Source organism: Topomyia yanbarensis, chromosome 1, assembly GCF_030247195.1.
Source record: "Topomyia yanbarensis strain Yona2022 chromosome 1, ASM3024719v1, whole genome shotgun sequence".
Classification (NCBI taxonomy): Eukaryota; Metazoa; Arthropoda; class Insecta; order Diptera; family Culicidae; genus Topomyia; species Topomyia yanbarensis.
In genome coordinates, this window is record NC_080670.1 from 191,023,339 (window position 1) to 191,037,201 (window position 13,863).

Genomic DNA, 13,863 nt, shown 5'->3' on the forward strand with positions numbered 1-13,863 from the left:
GAAAACAACCGATTCCGACTCTATCGGTTGACGCATTTGAGCTGGAATTCATGCTGGAAGTCCGAATCGGTTCCGGACTAGTTTGACGGGGTAGAGGAATAACCGCTGTCAGTTCTGTCGCACTCAGCCACAAAAAACATGACGACAGTAGCGCACCTGGTTTGGATATCCAAACTACCTTCAAAACCGTTAGAGATTTTACACAAGTTGAATATATTGAAAGGTAAGTCGTTAGTCACGACAAAAAATCGATGCTGCTTAGAACGGCTGTTCAAAATCTTCTGGAAGTTAATTTTAAATTAATGTACCGCTTTTATGCGTGGAATGCTTTTGTTGCAATTTTTATAGTAGAATACATTTAAGCCACAGAAACAATTTTTTGGGTTTCTCAGTGGGTAGGCACCCACTAATTTAGTTTTCCAAAATCGTCCAATGAAAGACGTTCGTTAGACCGAAGTTGGACGACGTACAAAAAACCGTTTGACAGACGTCCATTGTTGGACCTGTGCTGGACGATTTTGATTTTTTTGTGTTTCTCAGTGGGCAGTATCGGTGTTTACATTTTCCCAGTAAATTTTCCAACTACTGAATGATTGTATATCAGAATACTTTCGAAACTGAATATGGATCAAAATTTTAGATGATTTTTGTTTTGTACTCGAGGACATCTAATTTCGTCTCAAAATCGGTTGTTGCGTTGCAATTCCGACAAAATTCAATGTTCCAAACCGAATGACGGATGATTTGACCGGGATCAAATGGATATGGGAATAACTAGATCTAGATTCGATTAGAAACCATCCTTCGGTATAGTCTGGAAAAATGTCTAATTTCATGAAAGTCTAAAAATTCGGCTTTCCGGACAAGCGCACGGAATTTTACCGAATCGCCGCGTTCAATGGAGAATTTCCTCAAATGCGACGGGATTTCTTTTCCGGAACCATGAGTTGTAGATGGCTCGTGCGTGTCACGGATCCACTGTTTCCAGAATAAGTTCGCCATGATCTGTAATTGAGTTCGACAGTTCCTTCTATGTACCGGACTGTCATCGAAGTAAACAGACCGTTTACTGATCCTAACAGAAAATGGTTAGGTATTAGCACAGGTGATTCGTCATTATTCAAGAGAATGTCGGTCAGTGGGCACGAGTTGGCAATGTTTTCTACCTCGATCTACTGGGTTGTACCTTGCTTAACTTCAGCTCCACGCTGCGGATCAGACGTTCTTAAGTGGGGCGAGCACGACAAATTGAAGGTCCACTACTGGGTGCGACTTGAGGGTAAATTCGCTAGCCAAATTGAGCTGTTCGATCGTGCGCTTGATCACCTTGCTTGTAGCTTGAGAGCTTTCGTCGAAGCATAACCAGCATCGGACCGAAATAATAACTAATGTAGGTGAACGAGCGGCTGAAAGCGGCCAGACGAGAATGTGGAAGATCAGCCATCGTTGAAGGTTACGGTTTTTGCACCACTGGCACTCTTTCCGATTCGCAAGGTAGGAGGCTTTCTAGCGAGGAATACGGCACCGTTGTAGAACTTCGTTGATGATTAGAGAACACAGAGAACAGACGCCCATCTTCATCATTCAACTTGTGTAAAAATCCCCAACGGTTTCGAAGGTAGTTGGGATATCTTCACCAGGTGCGCTACTGTCATGTTTTTTTGTGGCTAAGTTCGACTGAATTCATAGCGGTTATTCCTCTACCCAGTCAAACTAGTCCGGAACCGGTTCGGACTTCCAGCATGAATTACAGCTCAAATGCATCAACCGATAGAGTCGGAATCGGTTGTTTTATTTGAGCAAGATTCCATACTGAATCCATTCAGGATTTCGAACCGGTTCCGGAATGGATTTGACGGATAGTTGGGATAGGTTGGTTTGGCGGCGCTTGTGTTTATCGTATATTAACTCAAATGTTTACACACGTTTTGTAAATATTTTTGTTCGATCATGGATGTCTGTTCTCTATGGTATGGTTTTGGTGGTTGAAACGTTCGTGAATGTTAGCAATGATCAGCTGTTTGATGCGAAGGTTACACGGAAGAATGACGGGTTCAACGAAATCGCGTTCGGCTACAGACCTACAGACTTTTGTTCGACCACGGACACGAGCAACTCCATTTTCGTCTAGGAAGGCGCAATGGAACAGTGGATTGTTCTTAATCATTTTCGTCCGAGTGAGAAGGTGATTTCATCGATATGGACTTCCGACTGCGCTTGGCGGAACAAGTAGTCCTCCACTTTAGCCAGCTCCTGTGGCACCAGCGGTCCAGAGGTACGATGTTCTTGTCTCGTAGAGTGCTGCAAGTTATCGACGGACCGGAAAACGAAAGCCGTGCTACTCAGAGCAGTGGTCCCTTTACAGTATTCTTGTGGCTTTATAACATGATCCACAATTCTCCCCAGATCCAGCGACTGTCCGGAGATAGATTGGGAGCAGGTGTTAACCGTGTCCCTTCATCGCTACGTTCTGCTTCGTCAACGCCACTCACCAGCTTTCGTCGACTTTAAAATTTTACTGAGGAGAAACGCAACGAATGGGCTATATCATCGGTGGTCCTTGGAATCTGTCCAGAAGTACCGCTTGTTAACCGTGATGTACATTGATGCCCTTATCGTATCCGCCAATCGGACACGAAGTAAGGCCGCTAGCAGCCCGGACTTCGGGATGGACGGGAATTTCAATGGCGTTTCTTGAACAGCGAGTCTTCTATAGGAGCATTCCAGATTTTCATCGTAACGGGAGGATATTTTGAAAGTGAATCGGTCTGTCGTCGTATTCAACCACATTCCGAGCATTTTTTCTGTAGTAGCTTCGTCAGCGATGTTTAGGTTCTTCTCTTCAAGCGTTTGCCATGACCATAGCGGAGTTTCATCAACGTAGTATTGCTTGATGATTGCATCGATGGTCCTGCTCGAATCGTCTTGCGTTCAGGTTCTTGACGTGTTGTGCAGTGCTCGGTGAACATCAATCATGCGCCGAAGGTCATCACCTAAACGACGTACATGCTGGGCTTCGACTCGTTGGTACCTTTTTAGAAGAAGTGCTGGCAATGTTGGTCTTCGTAACTCATCCGCACTTGGTGAAACATCTCCCTGATGTCCCCGCATACTGTCACTCGGAATTCACGGAAACGGATTAGCGCCGACAGTAGCGATGAGAGCTGATCTGGACCATTCAGGAGGACTGAGTTTAATCACAGAGAACAGACGTCCATCTTCAGCATTCAACTTGTGTAAAATCTCTAACGGTTTCGAAGGTAGTTGGGATATCCAAACCAGGTGCGCTACTGTCGTCATGTTTTTTTTGTGGGTGAGTTCGACAGAATTGACAGCGGTTATTCCTCTACCCAGTCAAACTAGTCCGGAACCGGTTCGGACTTCCAGCATGAACTCCAGCTCAAATGCATCAACCGATAGAGTCGGAATCGGTTGTTTTCTTTGAGCAAGATTTCATACTGAATCCATTCAAGATTTCGAACCGGTTCCGGAATGGATTTGACTGATAGTTGCGATAGGTTGGTGTGGCGGCTCTAGTGTTTATCGTATATTAATTCAAATGTTTACACGTTTTTTTTAAATATTTTTGTTCGATCACGGATGTCTGTTCTCTGTGGTTTAATGTAACACCGTAGACGTTGGCAACTGCGTCCCGCACTAGGTGAAACTTGCCCGGCTTATTTGGGTTCGCAACAACGAATATAGGTAGGTACCAAATACGCGTACGCTTTTCTTGAAGTTCTTCTGAAGTCAGCTTTCTCACGTAACCCTTGTTGACATGTTCTTGGATCTTCTGCTCAAGAGCCTCGGATAGTACTGGATCCTTGCTCGAACGGTTTTCGAGACATTTCCATCGGTTGAAAGGCATCGCTTCACTGTCCGGAAGTGGAACGTGATCGTGTCTTCGGAGCAAGGCCAGATTCGAAATTGGACGGGTTAGGGATTCTAACAATGACTTAGCCCGTTGATCATCCTGAGAGAGAAGTAGCTTGTTTGGTTTGATGATTCCCATGCTGTCCAGCGTGAAGTAACCCAGTTAAACTCATTCCGGAAGCGGTTCGGATTTCTGAATGGAGTCAGTATGGATTTCAACTCAAATGCAGCAACCGATACCGACTCAATCGGTTTCAGAATCGGTTGTTGCATTTGAGTTGGAATCCATACTGACTCCATTCAGGATTCCGAATCAAATTCCGAATGGTTTGACCGGGACGATTCTGAAACTTTTTTTTTGGGTTTCTCAGTGGGTATGCACCCACTAATTTAGTTTTCCAAAATCGTCCAACGAAGGACGCTCGTTGGACCGAAGTTGGACGACGTCCAAAAAATCGTTCGACAGGCGTCCAGCGTTATCCTCCCGTTACGAAGATGGACGACTGTAGAACGATTTTTTGGACGTTGTCCAAATTGGTCCAGCGAACGGATTTTGAAACCAAGTTAGAATCGGTTGTGTCACTGGAGCCGGAGTACGAACTGGAACCAGCCAGAATTCCAGTTCATTTCCGGATATGGCGGTGTTTACATTTTCCCAGTAAATTTTGCAACTACCGAATAATTGTATATCAGATCTTTATCGAATAACTCCGAAACTGAAACGAGAGATGCCCTTGTTCGAAAAGGATTCGAAGAGATTTTCCTTGAATTGAAGCTGCTGAAAGGTCTCGTGCTCAATTGGAACTGACCGATAAAATGGTAAATGAAAAATAAATGTCAAGTCTTCATACAAACAATCAGTGCCTTTCATATTTCCCAGTAAGAAAAGGGAGCGCGTTTATTTTAACAGATACGCACTTTGAGAACTGCTTGTCACTTTGAAATGGGAATTTGTTTTCGGAGTTTTCGAATTGAGTTTAAAATTAAAATGATTCTATTCGTAAGAACATTTTTTCCAAATCCAGTATCTCTATTCCGATACAAAAAAATGACAATTTTCATATCGAAATAAAGAAAAATGATAAGAAAGCTCGGTATGCGGGATACATGATCAAATATTAAAGTAAAGTGTGTACCAGCTGATGTGAATCGTATTACAATTGTTAACCAAAAAAAAAAAAAAAACTTTTGTGATGTCCTCAGCGTTGCTCAACATTTTCCCCCCAAATCAAATATTTGAATTATTTTGTTAAATAATATGTCAATCTGTTGTTCACAGAGTGTCGTCTATACACAAACCAAACATGCTTCTAGGCACACTAGGCTCATGCAGTTTAGACGAACAGACAGAAATCGATTTCCTTAACACTGCAAGACGAGTCCCATTCACTGGGCCGGAAAGTGCATGTGACAATAATTGTTGTTTGCATGTGATTTTCATTCTGCTCCCACACACGACCAGCTCTAAGTGACCATCCTGTAAATTGTAATCATAATAACAGAAAGAATGTCTTTCTTCACCATCAACCTATCTCCTCGTCAACAAAAGGAACCAGACGTTTGTTAGGACTGCCCATCCGACCATGCCAATGTCAACCTAAGAAAACCTTTTCGAGTTCAAAAATTTCAGTTTCTTCATCGCCTGGAATCTAACCCCTGCTGTTTCAGGATCGCACTGACTCTTTTTCGGTTGACAGCATTCGGTAGCTAAAGGAACTGAGTTGTATCGTTACTTTCACAGGCCGGCCAGAAGTGAGTATGGGATGCATTTGGAATTGTTATCTTCAAAGTTCAACTATTAATTCAATATGGGCAAGCAGTGTGTGCAACATTCGATCTCAGACAATAATTTCTTCGTGGTCGGAGCAAACAGGATTGTTTGAATATTTAGGTGGCTGGTTTCGATATCCGAAGCTTCGCTTCGGTTGGCTGAGTTTCACCCCACACTCCGATTGGTCTGGTGTGAAATATTTCTACCTACCTAATGTTGGCAATGTTGGAAAACTAGGTTTTCTCCTTGAGACTCTGTCCCTTTGAGATTGTAGAACAGCTCTGTGTGAACCAGGAAGAATAAGAATCTGTGGAAAAACGAATGGAGTGGCTCAGTTCCCGAAGAGGCGGCTTTCGATGTGCAATATTACATAAAGTAAAATTAAATTAAAACCAAGATTGATGATCTATTTATGATTCATGGCTGGGAATTTGCTCCGTAGTTCATTTTCTCATTCGAATCGTTCCTGGCTCCATTGAAGTGGTCGGTTCTTTGCTTTTTAATTTGATTGGGATTTTGGTTTCAAAACTAAGTGTTTTCTGTGATTAGGTAATTAATAAAATGGAACTTGTTGAGACCTAAAAAGACGAAATATAGGGTAAAATTGTGGAATTTAGCATCGCGTGAAATTGAAAAAGAAAATAAACCACAGAGAACAGACATGACATGTCGAAAGTTAATCTAAACATGCAAAATATCAACAAATTGGATTGGTCCTAAAATATTTTTGAATAAAGGCAATTAAAAAGCGAGTTACATTAAATCTCGAAAACTTGTGTCGCTACTTACTGCTGTACTAATTGCAGAAAGTTATCCATCCATACTCTGGAACGTATCCACAACTCAAACAAACACCAACCCATTCTCGGTTCCATTTCATTAAATCCGCAAATAAACCACTATTTAATCGATGTAAACTAATGTCAATACAGGAAATACTGCTGGCAGGAATTTGAAACAGGATCCAACGGAAGACTAGCTCAACAATCTCGAGAACCGGTTACAATTACCTGCCTCCATCGATACTGGGCAAACATTCACCGGATCCATTATTCAGTCCACAAACCTTAAGCTTGCCTCACCCGACGACGTTAAACACCGATTGTGTAAGGAGTGTTTTCATTTCATTCTATTACATGTGTGATAACGGCTTACAACCGTCCGCCCTTCGTCGTCAGAAATCGTCAGATGAACCGGACTACTTTGATGCTTGCCACCGGCTGACAGCCGCCCACCATGTATGGCCGGTTGATTTCCATGATGAATATTTCAGCGCTTGCTTTGTGTCGAATGTCTATAAAAGCATCATCAAAGGCACTAATTCAATTATAATTAGTGTTAATTGTTATCCTTTGAGTTTCAGTAAACTAGGCGATTGGTTCCGAAACTGTTCGCTTAGTAATCGACCGTCTTGGAGTCAATTAACATGGAGCTTACGCAGGAATGGATTCAGGAGGATGTTGTTTTTGAAAACCCACTGTTGAAATTAGCTCTCAACGGATTAAAGCACTACGGGCTTCTACTGTACAAAAGTCAACCGTGGAAAAACTTGAACGGTTTCCGGGGAGCGTTTTTCACCGCTTCAATGCTCGTGTTCAACATAACCCAATTCATGGACTTGTTTCAAGTTTTTGGCAACATTGGCGAGATGACGGCCAACGCTGCAACAACACTCTTGTTTCACACCACCGTTGTACGAATTCTTCACTTCTATTGGAACCGAACTAGTGAGTTATGAAAATCTATGCGGGAAGTAAGTGAGCAGCTCTCGATTTTAAACATTTCGCAGGATTCAACACCCTAATTCGTATCGCTGATGAAGAAATTCGGCACATCATGCGTCACGGAAACGCAACCGAAAAGCGGATTCTTTCCAGTAACGTCAAACACACGAATCGGCTGACATTAGTTATCTGGATGTGTGTCTTGATTACCGCTAACACTATAATCTACTATCCCATAATACAGTACTGCAGGATGAAATCGACAGACATGTCCAACTTAGAGAAACCATCATTAATTCTACAATCCTGGTATCCAGCGGATACTGTACGTTTACCGATAATATACGCTATCCAGCTGTACATTATGTATCTGGGTCAACTGATCGTTACCAGCTGGCTCTTGTTCATCATCAGCTTGATGGTGTACTTGCGAACCGTGTTGATGGTGCTGAACCACAAACTGTCACACTTGGAGAGCTACGAAGTGTCCGAACTGCGAAGTGCTCGACCGCTACGGAAGATTCGAGCAGATTCGGATGAGGCACGTTGTGAGCTGCGTGCGGAACTTTTGGTCGAATGTGTCCAACAGCAACGCAAGATATACGATTACACTCGGGAGTTGGAAAGTTTGACGAGGAGTGCAGTGTTTTTGGATTTTGCCACGTTCTCGATACTGATCTGCGCGTTGTTGTTCGAGGCATCTTATGTAAGTTTGAGTTCATTCATTCATTTATTTAGTTCAACATCAATTTCATGATAACACTGAATCAACAATTTGCCTCCACAATACTAGATTTGTAGCTGCAGCTCTCCAACGTCGGTTACGCCCAACACTCGCCAAATCACGTTCCACCTGGTCCGCCCATCGTGCTCTCTGCGCTCCTCGCTTTCTTGTACCAACCGGATCATTAGCGAACACCATCTTTGCAGGATTGTTGTCCGGCATTCTTGCAACATGCTCTGCCCACTGTATCCTTCCAGCTTTGGCCACCTTTTGGATACTGGGTTCGCGATAGAGTGCAGCAAGCTCGTGATTCATCCTTCGCCGCCACACACCGTTCTCCTGCACACCGCCGAAGATCATCCTTAGCACCCGTCGCTTGCAAAACTCCTAGCGCTTGCAGGTCCTCCTCGAGCATGGTCCAAGTCTCGTGCCCGTGCCCGAACCACCGGTCTTATAAGCATTTTGTACATGGTGCATTTACTGCGGGGGTGAATCTTTCTTGATCGCAGTTTCTTCTGGAGCCCATAGTAGGCCCAACTTCCACTGATGATGTGTCTTCGGTTATTGTCAGCCGTTAACAAGGATCCTAGATAGACAAAATCCTCCACTACCTCAAAGGTATCCCCGTCGATCGTAACGCTGTTTCCCAGCCGGTTCCTGTCGTTTTCGGTTCCGCCTACCAGCATATACTTTGTTTTGGACCCTTTTTACCACCAGTCCGACCTTCACTGCTTCGCGTTTCAAGCGGGTGTACAGGTCTGCCACCGTTCCAAATGTTCGGGCGATAATATCCATGTCGTCCGCGAAGCATACACATTGGCCGTATTTCGTGAAGATCATGCCCCGGCTGTTGAGCCCGGCTCGTCGCATCACACCTTCCAGAGCGATGTTGAATAGTAGACACGAGAGTCCATCACCTTGTCTCAGTCCCCGTCGAGATTCGAATGGACTGGAAAGTTCACCCGAAATCCTTACGCTGTTTTGTACACCGTCCATCGTTGCTTTGATCAGTCGAGTCAGCTTCCTGGGAAAGCTGTTTTCGTCCATGATTTGCCATAGCTCGACGCGGTCGATACTGTCGTATGTCGTCTTGGAGTCGATGAACATGTGATGCGTTGGGACCTGGTATTCACGGCATTTCTGGAGGATTTGCCGTACGGTGTAGATCTGGTCCGTTGTCGACCGGCCATTGATGAAACCGGCTTGATAATTTCCCACGAACTCATTTACTTTAGGTGATAGACGACGGAAGATGATCTGGGATAGCACTTTGTAGGCGGCATTCAAAATGGTGATCGCTCGGAAGTTCTCACACTCCAAATGGTCGCCTTTCTTGTGAATGAGGCAGATCACCCCTTCTTTCCACTTCTCCGGTAGCTGTTCGGTTTCCCAGATCCTGACTAGTCACCGGTGCAGACAAGTGGCCAACTTTTCCGGGCCCAAATTGATGAGTTCTGCTGCGATACCATCTTTGCCAGCTGTTTTGTTGTTCTCGAGCTGTTGGATGGCATCCTTGACTTCCCTCAACGTGGGAGTTGGTTCATTCCCGTCCTCAACTGCACTAACATAGTCAAATCCTCCGTTGCCTACATTCTCCTCGCCGTTCAGGTGCTCGTCGAAGTGCTGCTTCCACCTTTCGATCACTTCACGGTTGTCCGTCAGCAGGCTCCCGTCCTTATCCCTACATATTTCGGCTTGCGGCACGAAGCCTTTGTGGGATGCGTTGAGCTTCTGGTAGAACTTCCGTGTATCTGGAAACGGCACAGCAGTTCTATTTCCTCGCACTCCGTTTTTTTCTCCCGGAAGAGGCGTGTCTCCTGGCTCTGCTTCTGTTTGTATCATTTCACCTTATGTCGGGTTCCATGCTGTAGCATGACCGCTCGCGCTGCATTCTTCTCCTCCAAAACAGCTCTGCACTCCTCCTCGAACCAATCGTTCCGTCGTCTCCGTTCCTCGTACCCGACAATGTCCTCAGCTACGTTGTTGATGGCTGCTTTTACTGTTCTCCAGCAGTCTTCTAGAGGGGCCACGTCGAGCTCTCCCTCGTCCGGCAACGCCGCCTCGAGGTGCTGCGCGTATGCAGTGGCGACATCTGGTTGCTTCAGTCGCTCCAGATCGTACCGAGGCGGGTGTCGGTACCGTACATGATTAATGACGGATAGTTTTGGGCGCAATTTAACCATCACCAGGTAGTGGTCAGAGTCGATGTTCGCGCCACGATAGGTCCTGACGTCAATAGTGTCGGAGAAGCGCCGTCCATCGATCAGGACGTGGTCGATTTGCGATTCCGTCTGCAGCGGTGATCTCCAGGTGTAACGATAAGGGAGGCTGGAAGAAGGTGCTACGAATGACCATGTTCTTGGAGGCGGCGAAATCAATGAATCGAAGGGCGTTCTCATTCGTCAGCTAGTGAGCGCTGAACTTTCGAATCGTCGGTCTGAATTCCTCCTCCTGGCCTACCTGAGCGTTTAAGTCCCCAATGATGATCTTGACGTCGTGGCTTGGGCAGCGGTCGTATTCTCGTTCGAGCTGCGCGTAGAAACCGTCTTTGTCATCATCGGTACTTCCGGAGTGAGGGCTGTGCACGTTTATTATGCTGATGTTGAAGAAACGGCCCTTGATCCTATACTTGCACATTCTTTCGTCGATCGGCCACCAACCGATTATGTGCCTTTGCATATGGCCCATCACAATAAAAGCTGTCCTTAGCTCATGTGTGTTGTCGCAGCTCTGGTAGATGGTATGATTACCTCTAAACCTCCTGCAGCGCTACAATTTCAAACCCGCGGTCCTTGAGAACATTGACGAGTACACGGGTGCTCCCGATGGAGTTGAGAGATCTGCAGTTCCACGTTCCGAGCTTCCAATCGCTAGTCCCTTTTTGTCGCACTGGTCGTCGCCATTGTTGTCGGTTCGCATTCTTATCTTGTTGACTTGTAAGTTTGGTTTACGCTCTTCGAATAGGAGACGATTCCAGTCATCGATCGTCTCAATCTCAGTTATTTTCATGATGACCTCAACACTTTCCTTCTATTTATTATTCCTCGATGCAGACCGAATCAGCCGTTCAAGTGTTCATCGATATTTGCTACATAATGACCATGATAGCCTTTCTTTTCGTGTACTACTGGCATGCCAACGAAATTAGCCATCATGTTAGTATAGCTTGTCATTTAAAAACTCACAATCAATCAACCAGACGCTCCTTTCGCAGGCAAACCTTCTATCGAGTTCGGCATATCGGAGTGATTGGTACAACTATCCTCGTTCTGTAAACCGCCACTTGATTACCTTCGGCTGCTTCAACAACAAACCGCTCACAATAAAGGCCTTCTTCGTTCCGACGTCACTGGATACCTTCATAGCGGTAAGTTGGTCTCCAATCCCAATAATTGATTAAAAACCTCACTCAGCTCCTCTACAACCAGCAATTATTCATTGTTTCATTTCCATTCGTTCCAGATTCTGCGAGCTTCTTATAGCTACTTTACCATCCTGAAGCAAGCCGCCGACTAATTAGCTACTCGAGGTTCACCTCACAAACCGCTGGCAAAGACCCCGGACCCCGACAACAAAAAAGCGTCCTCGTCGCCTACTTATTCATTTAATTAAACAATAGCACCTGTTTTTCGCACACAAAGTTTCAACACCCAACAACACACAGTGTGGCGGCACTTGTAACCAAAAAAAAAACCCCAACCGAATGCGAACCTGAGAATCGCCATGACACCAACTTCGCCACAATAATAATGGACTTTGCTGCGAGGGGGGGGGGGTGGCAAACCGGGAAACTTCTACCGAATTGAAGCCAACCCCTGCAGGAGTTTCTCGCCCCCCCACCCCCCGTGAGACAAGAGCTGTTCATTATTTATTATTTGGGAATGATGAAAAGGACCACCAGCACTCCGTTAGTAGCACTCACCGTTTGTGTTGAGCTCACACAGTTTTGTGCAAAATAAATACCAGCTAGCTACTCTAGCCAGGAAACGATTTCGTCCATCAGCAGCAGAGGAGAGAGGCCCTAGCAGCACCTGCAAAAAGTGCAGCTTGTAAATATCTTTCGACAAACGAATAAGTTTCCATTTTTCCTGCTGCCGACAAACGACGACGACGAGAACTCCAATTTGCCTTTTCCTGAAGTGCTAAAGAATGGAACAAAAGTGTAGTGCTCATTTCTCGAAACAACTTTGCATTTGTCCTGAAACTGTTAGTTTTTTTTTTTGTGCTTCTGCCTTCTTTGCCGGAGGAATGCGTTGAAATATTCATTGTTTAAATAGTCGCAGTCAAGTTTTGGAGTTTGGAATAACTGTAGATTCTCCGTGACGCACCGGGTTTGTTGTTCCCATTGCTGTGGACGATGCAGTAGCTGTGGTAAATTTCATTTAATATATTGAGCTGTACCTTCAATTTCTGTGGATACGGAAGGACACTTACGAAATTGAAACAATTATTAATGTGATATTTGTGGAATAATGTTTTCGAGAACAATAACTCTTCATCGCCTCTTACTTTATTTTTTTACATCACCCACTAAAACAGATCGATCGCAATGCTGCGATGCATTACTTCTTTTCGAGCACTTTTTTGGAACAGCTTGACTATTCTGTTTTCCACGATTTGAAACACGAATGGAACACTGTTTTCAATATTTTTTATGAATTTGTGTGACAGCATTTGTGAAAAAGCAATATGTGTCACATATGTCATAAGCAATAACAAAATCGAAAGAACAAAATTTAACACCGTTTGCTAGATGTGTTTTTGACAGATCCAAACTTTCCGACGGCTTGTCATTTGAAAACAAATTTACACCATAGCATTTGCGAACAGCCTAACATTTAAAACAGTGTTCTGCTTGTGTTTCAAATTGTGTAAAACAGAATAATCGAGGTGTTCTGAATATGATTCAAAAAAGTGCTCGAAAAATAGAATTGCATTGCGATCGATCTGTTTCAGTGGGTGATGTAACATAGAACAGCTCCCTCCCTGGTTTCAAAATCGTCCAATCAAGGACACTCGTTGGACCAACGTTGGACAACGTCCAGATACCCGTTCAACAGACGTCCGTCGTTGAACGATTTTGAAGCAATCCCCACTGAGAAACCCAGAAAATTGTTTCGAAACGTCCAGCAATGGGTGTCTGTTGAAGAGTTATTTTGGACGTCGTCCAACGTTGGTCCAACGAACTTCCTTCATTGGGCGATTTTGAAAACAACCGTTCGTGGAGGGTTGCTTGGGCTTCTTAGTGGGAGCCCATATAGAATACATCAGGGTTGCGAGCAACCTAAGCCTGTAAGTAGCGGTTTGTCCGACTACTCGGGTTCTGATTGCCCGAGGAAACTCTTCTTATCAGGGCGGCTGAGCTTAACTGGGAAGTTTCTAAAAATTTAATCTGGAAAGTAAAAATTTTCTGGCAACGCTCCAGCACCCCGTTGAACTGTAGCGATTTCGCTACCTGGGAGCAAGTTTGACGTTATGGAATGAACTTTGTTTACTTAAACAAACATTGTACATAAACAAAAAAATGTAAACAAGCAAAATAAATTAATAAATTTATCGACTTTTATTTTCTCCTCCAAAATCTTCACGCTGCTGCTGCTGCTACGTTTGTGGGCGGAAACGCGGGTTGTCTCGGCCGGGACTACAACGGCCCAGTTCTCCCGGAATGTCGTTGGCTGCTCCGGCAGCGTTCCTTGGCGTGTAGCTAAGGAAATGAGCTTGGCTCCTTTGTTGGAACCTCCCTAGCGCCGTTGGCGACGAATAGCCGGATC

General features: G+C 44.7%; 1 protein-coding gene across 1 annotated transcript; it reads left to right on the forward strand.

The window, feature by feature from the left end:
• Positions 1 to 7,070: 7,070 nt before the first annotated feature.
• Positions 7,071 to 11,854, forward strand: LOC131676456 (odorant receptor 56a). Its single transcript, XM_058955522.1, has 5 exons — positions 7,071 to 7,371; positions 7,434 to 8,074; positions 11,146 to 11,247; positions 11,307 to 11,459; positions 11,555 to 11,854. Exons 1-5 carry the CDS (start codon positions 7,071 to 7,073, stop codon positions 11,606 to 11,608), a joined length of 1,251 nt encoding a protein of 416 aa, XP_058811505.1. The 3' UTR covers positions 11,609 to 11,854.
• The last annotated feature ends 2,009 nt before the right edge of the window (positions 11,855 to 13,863 follow it).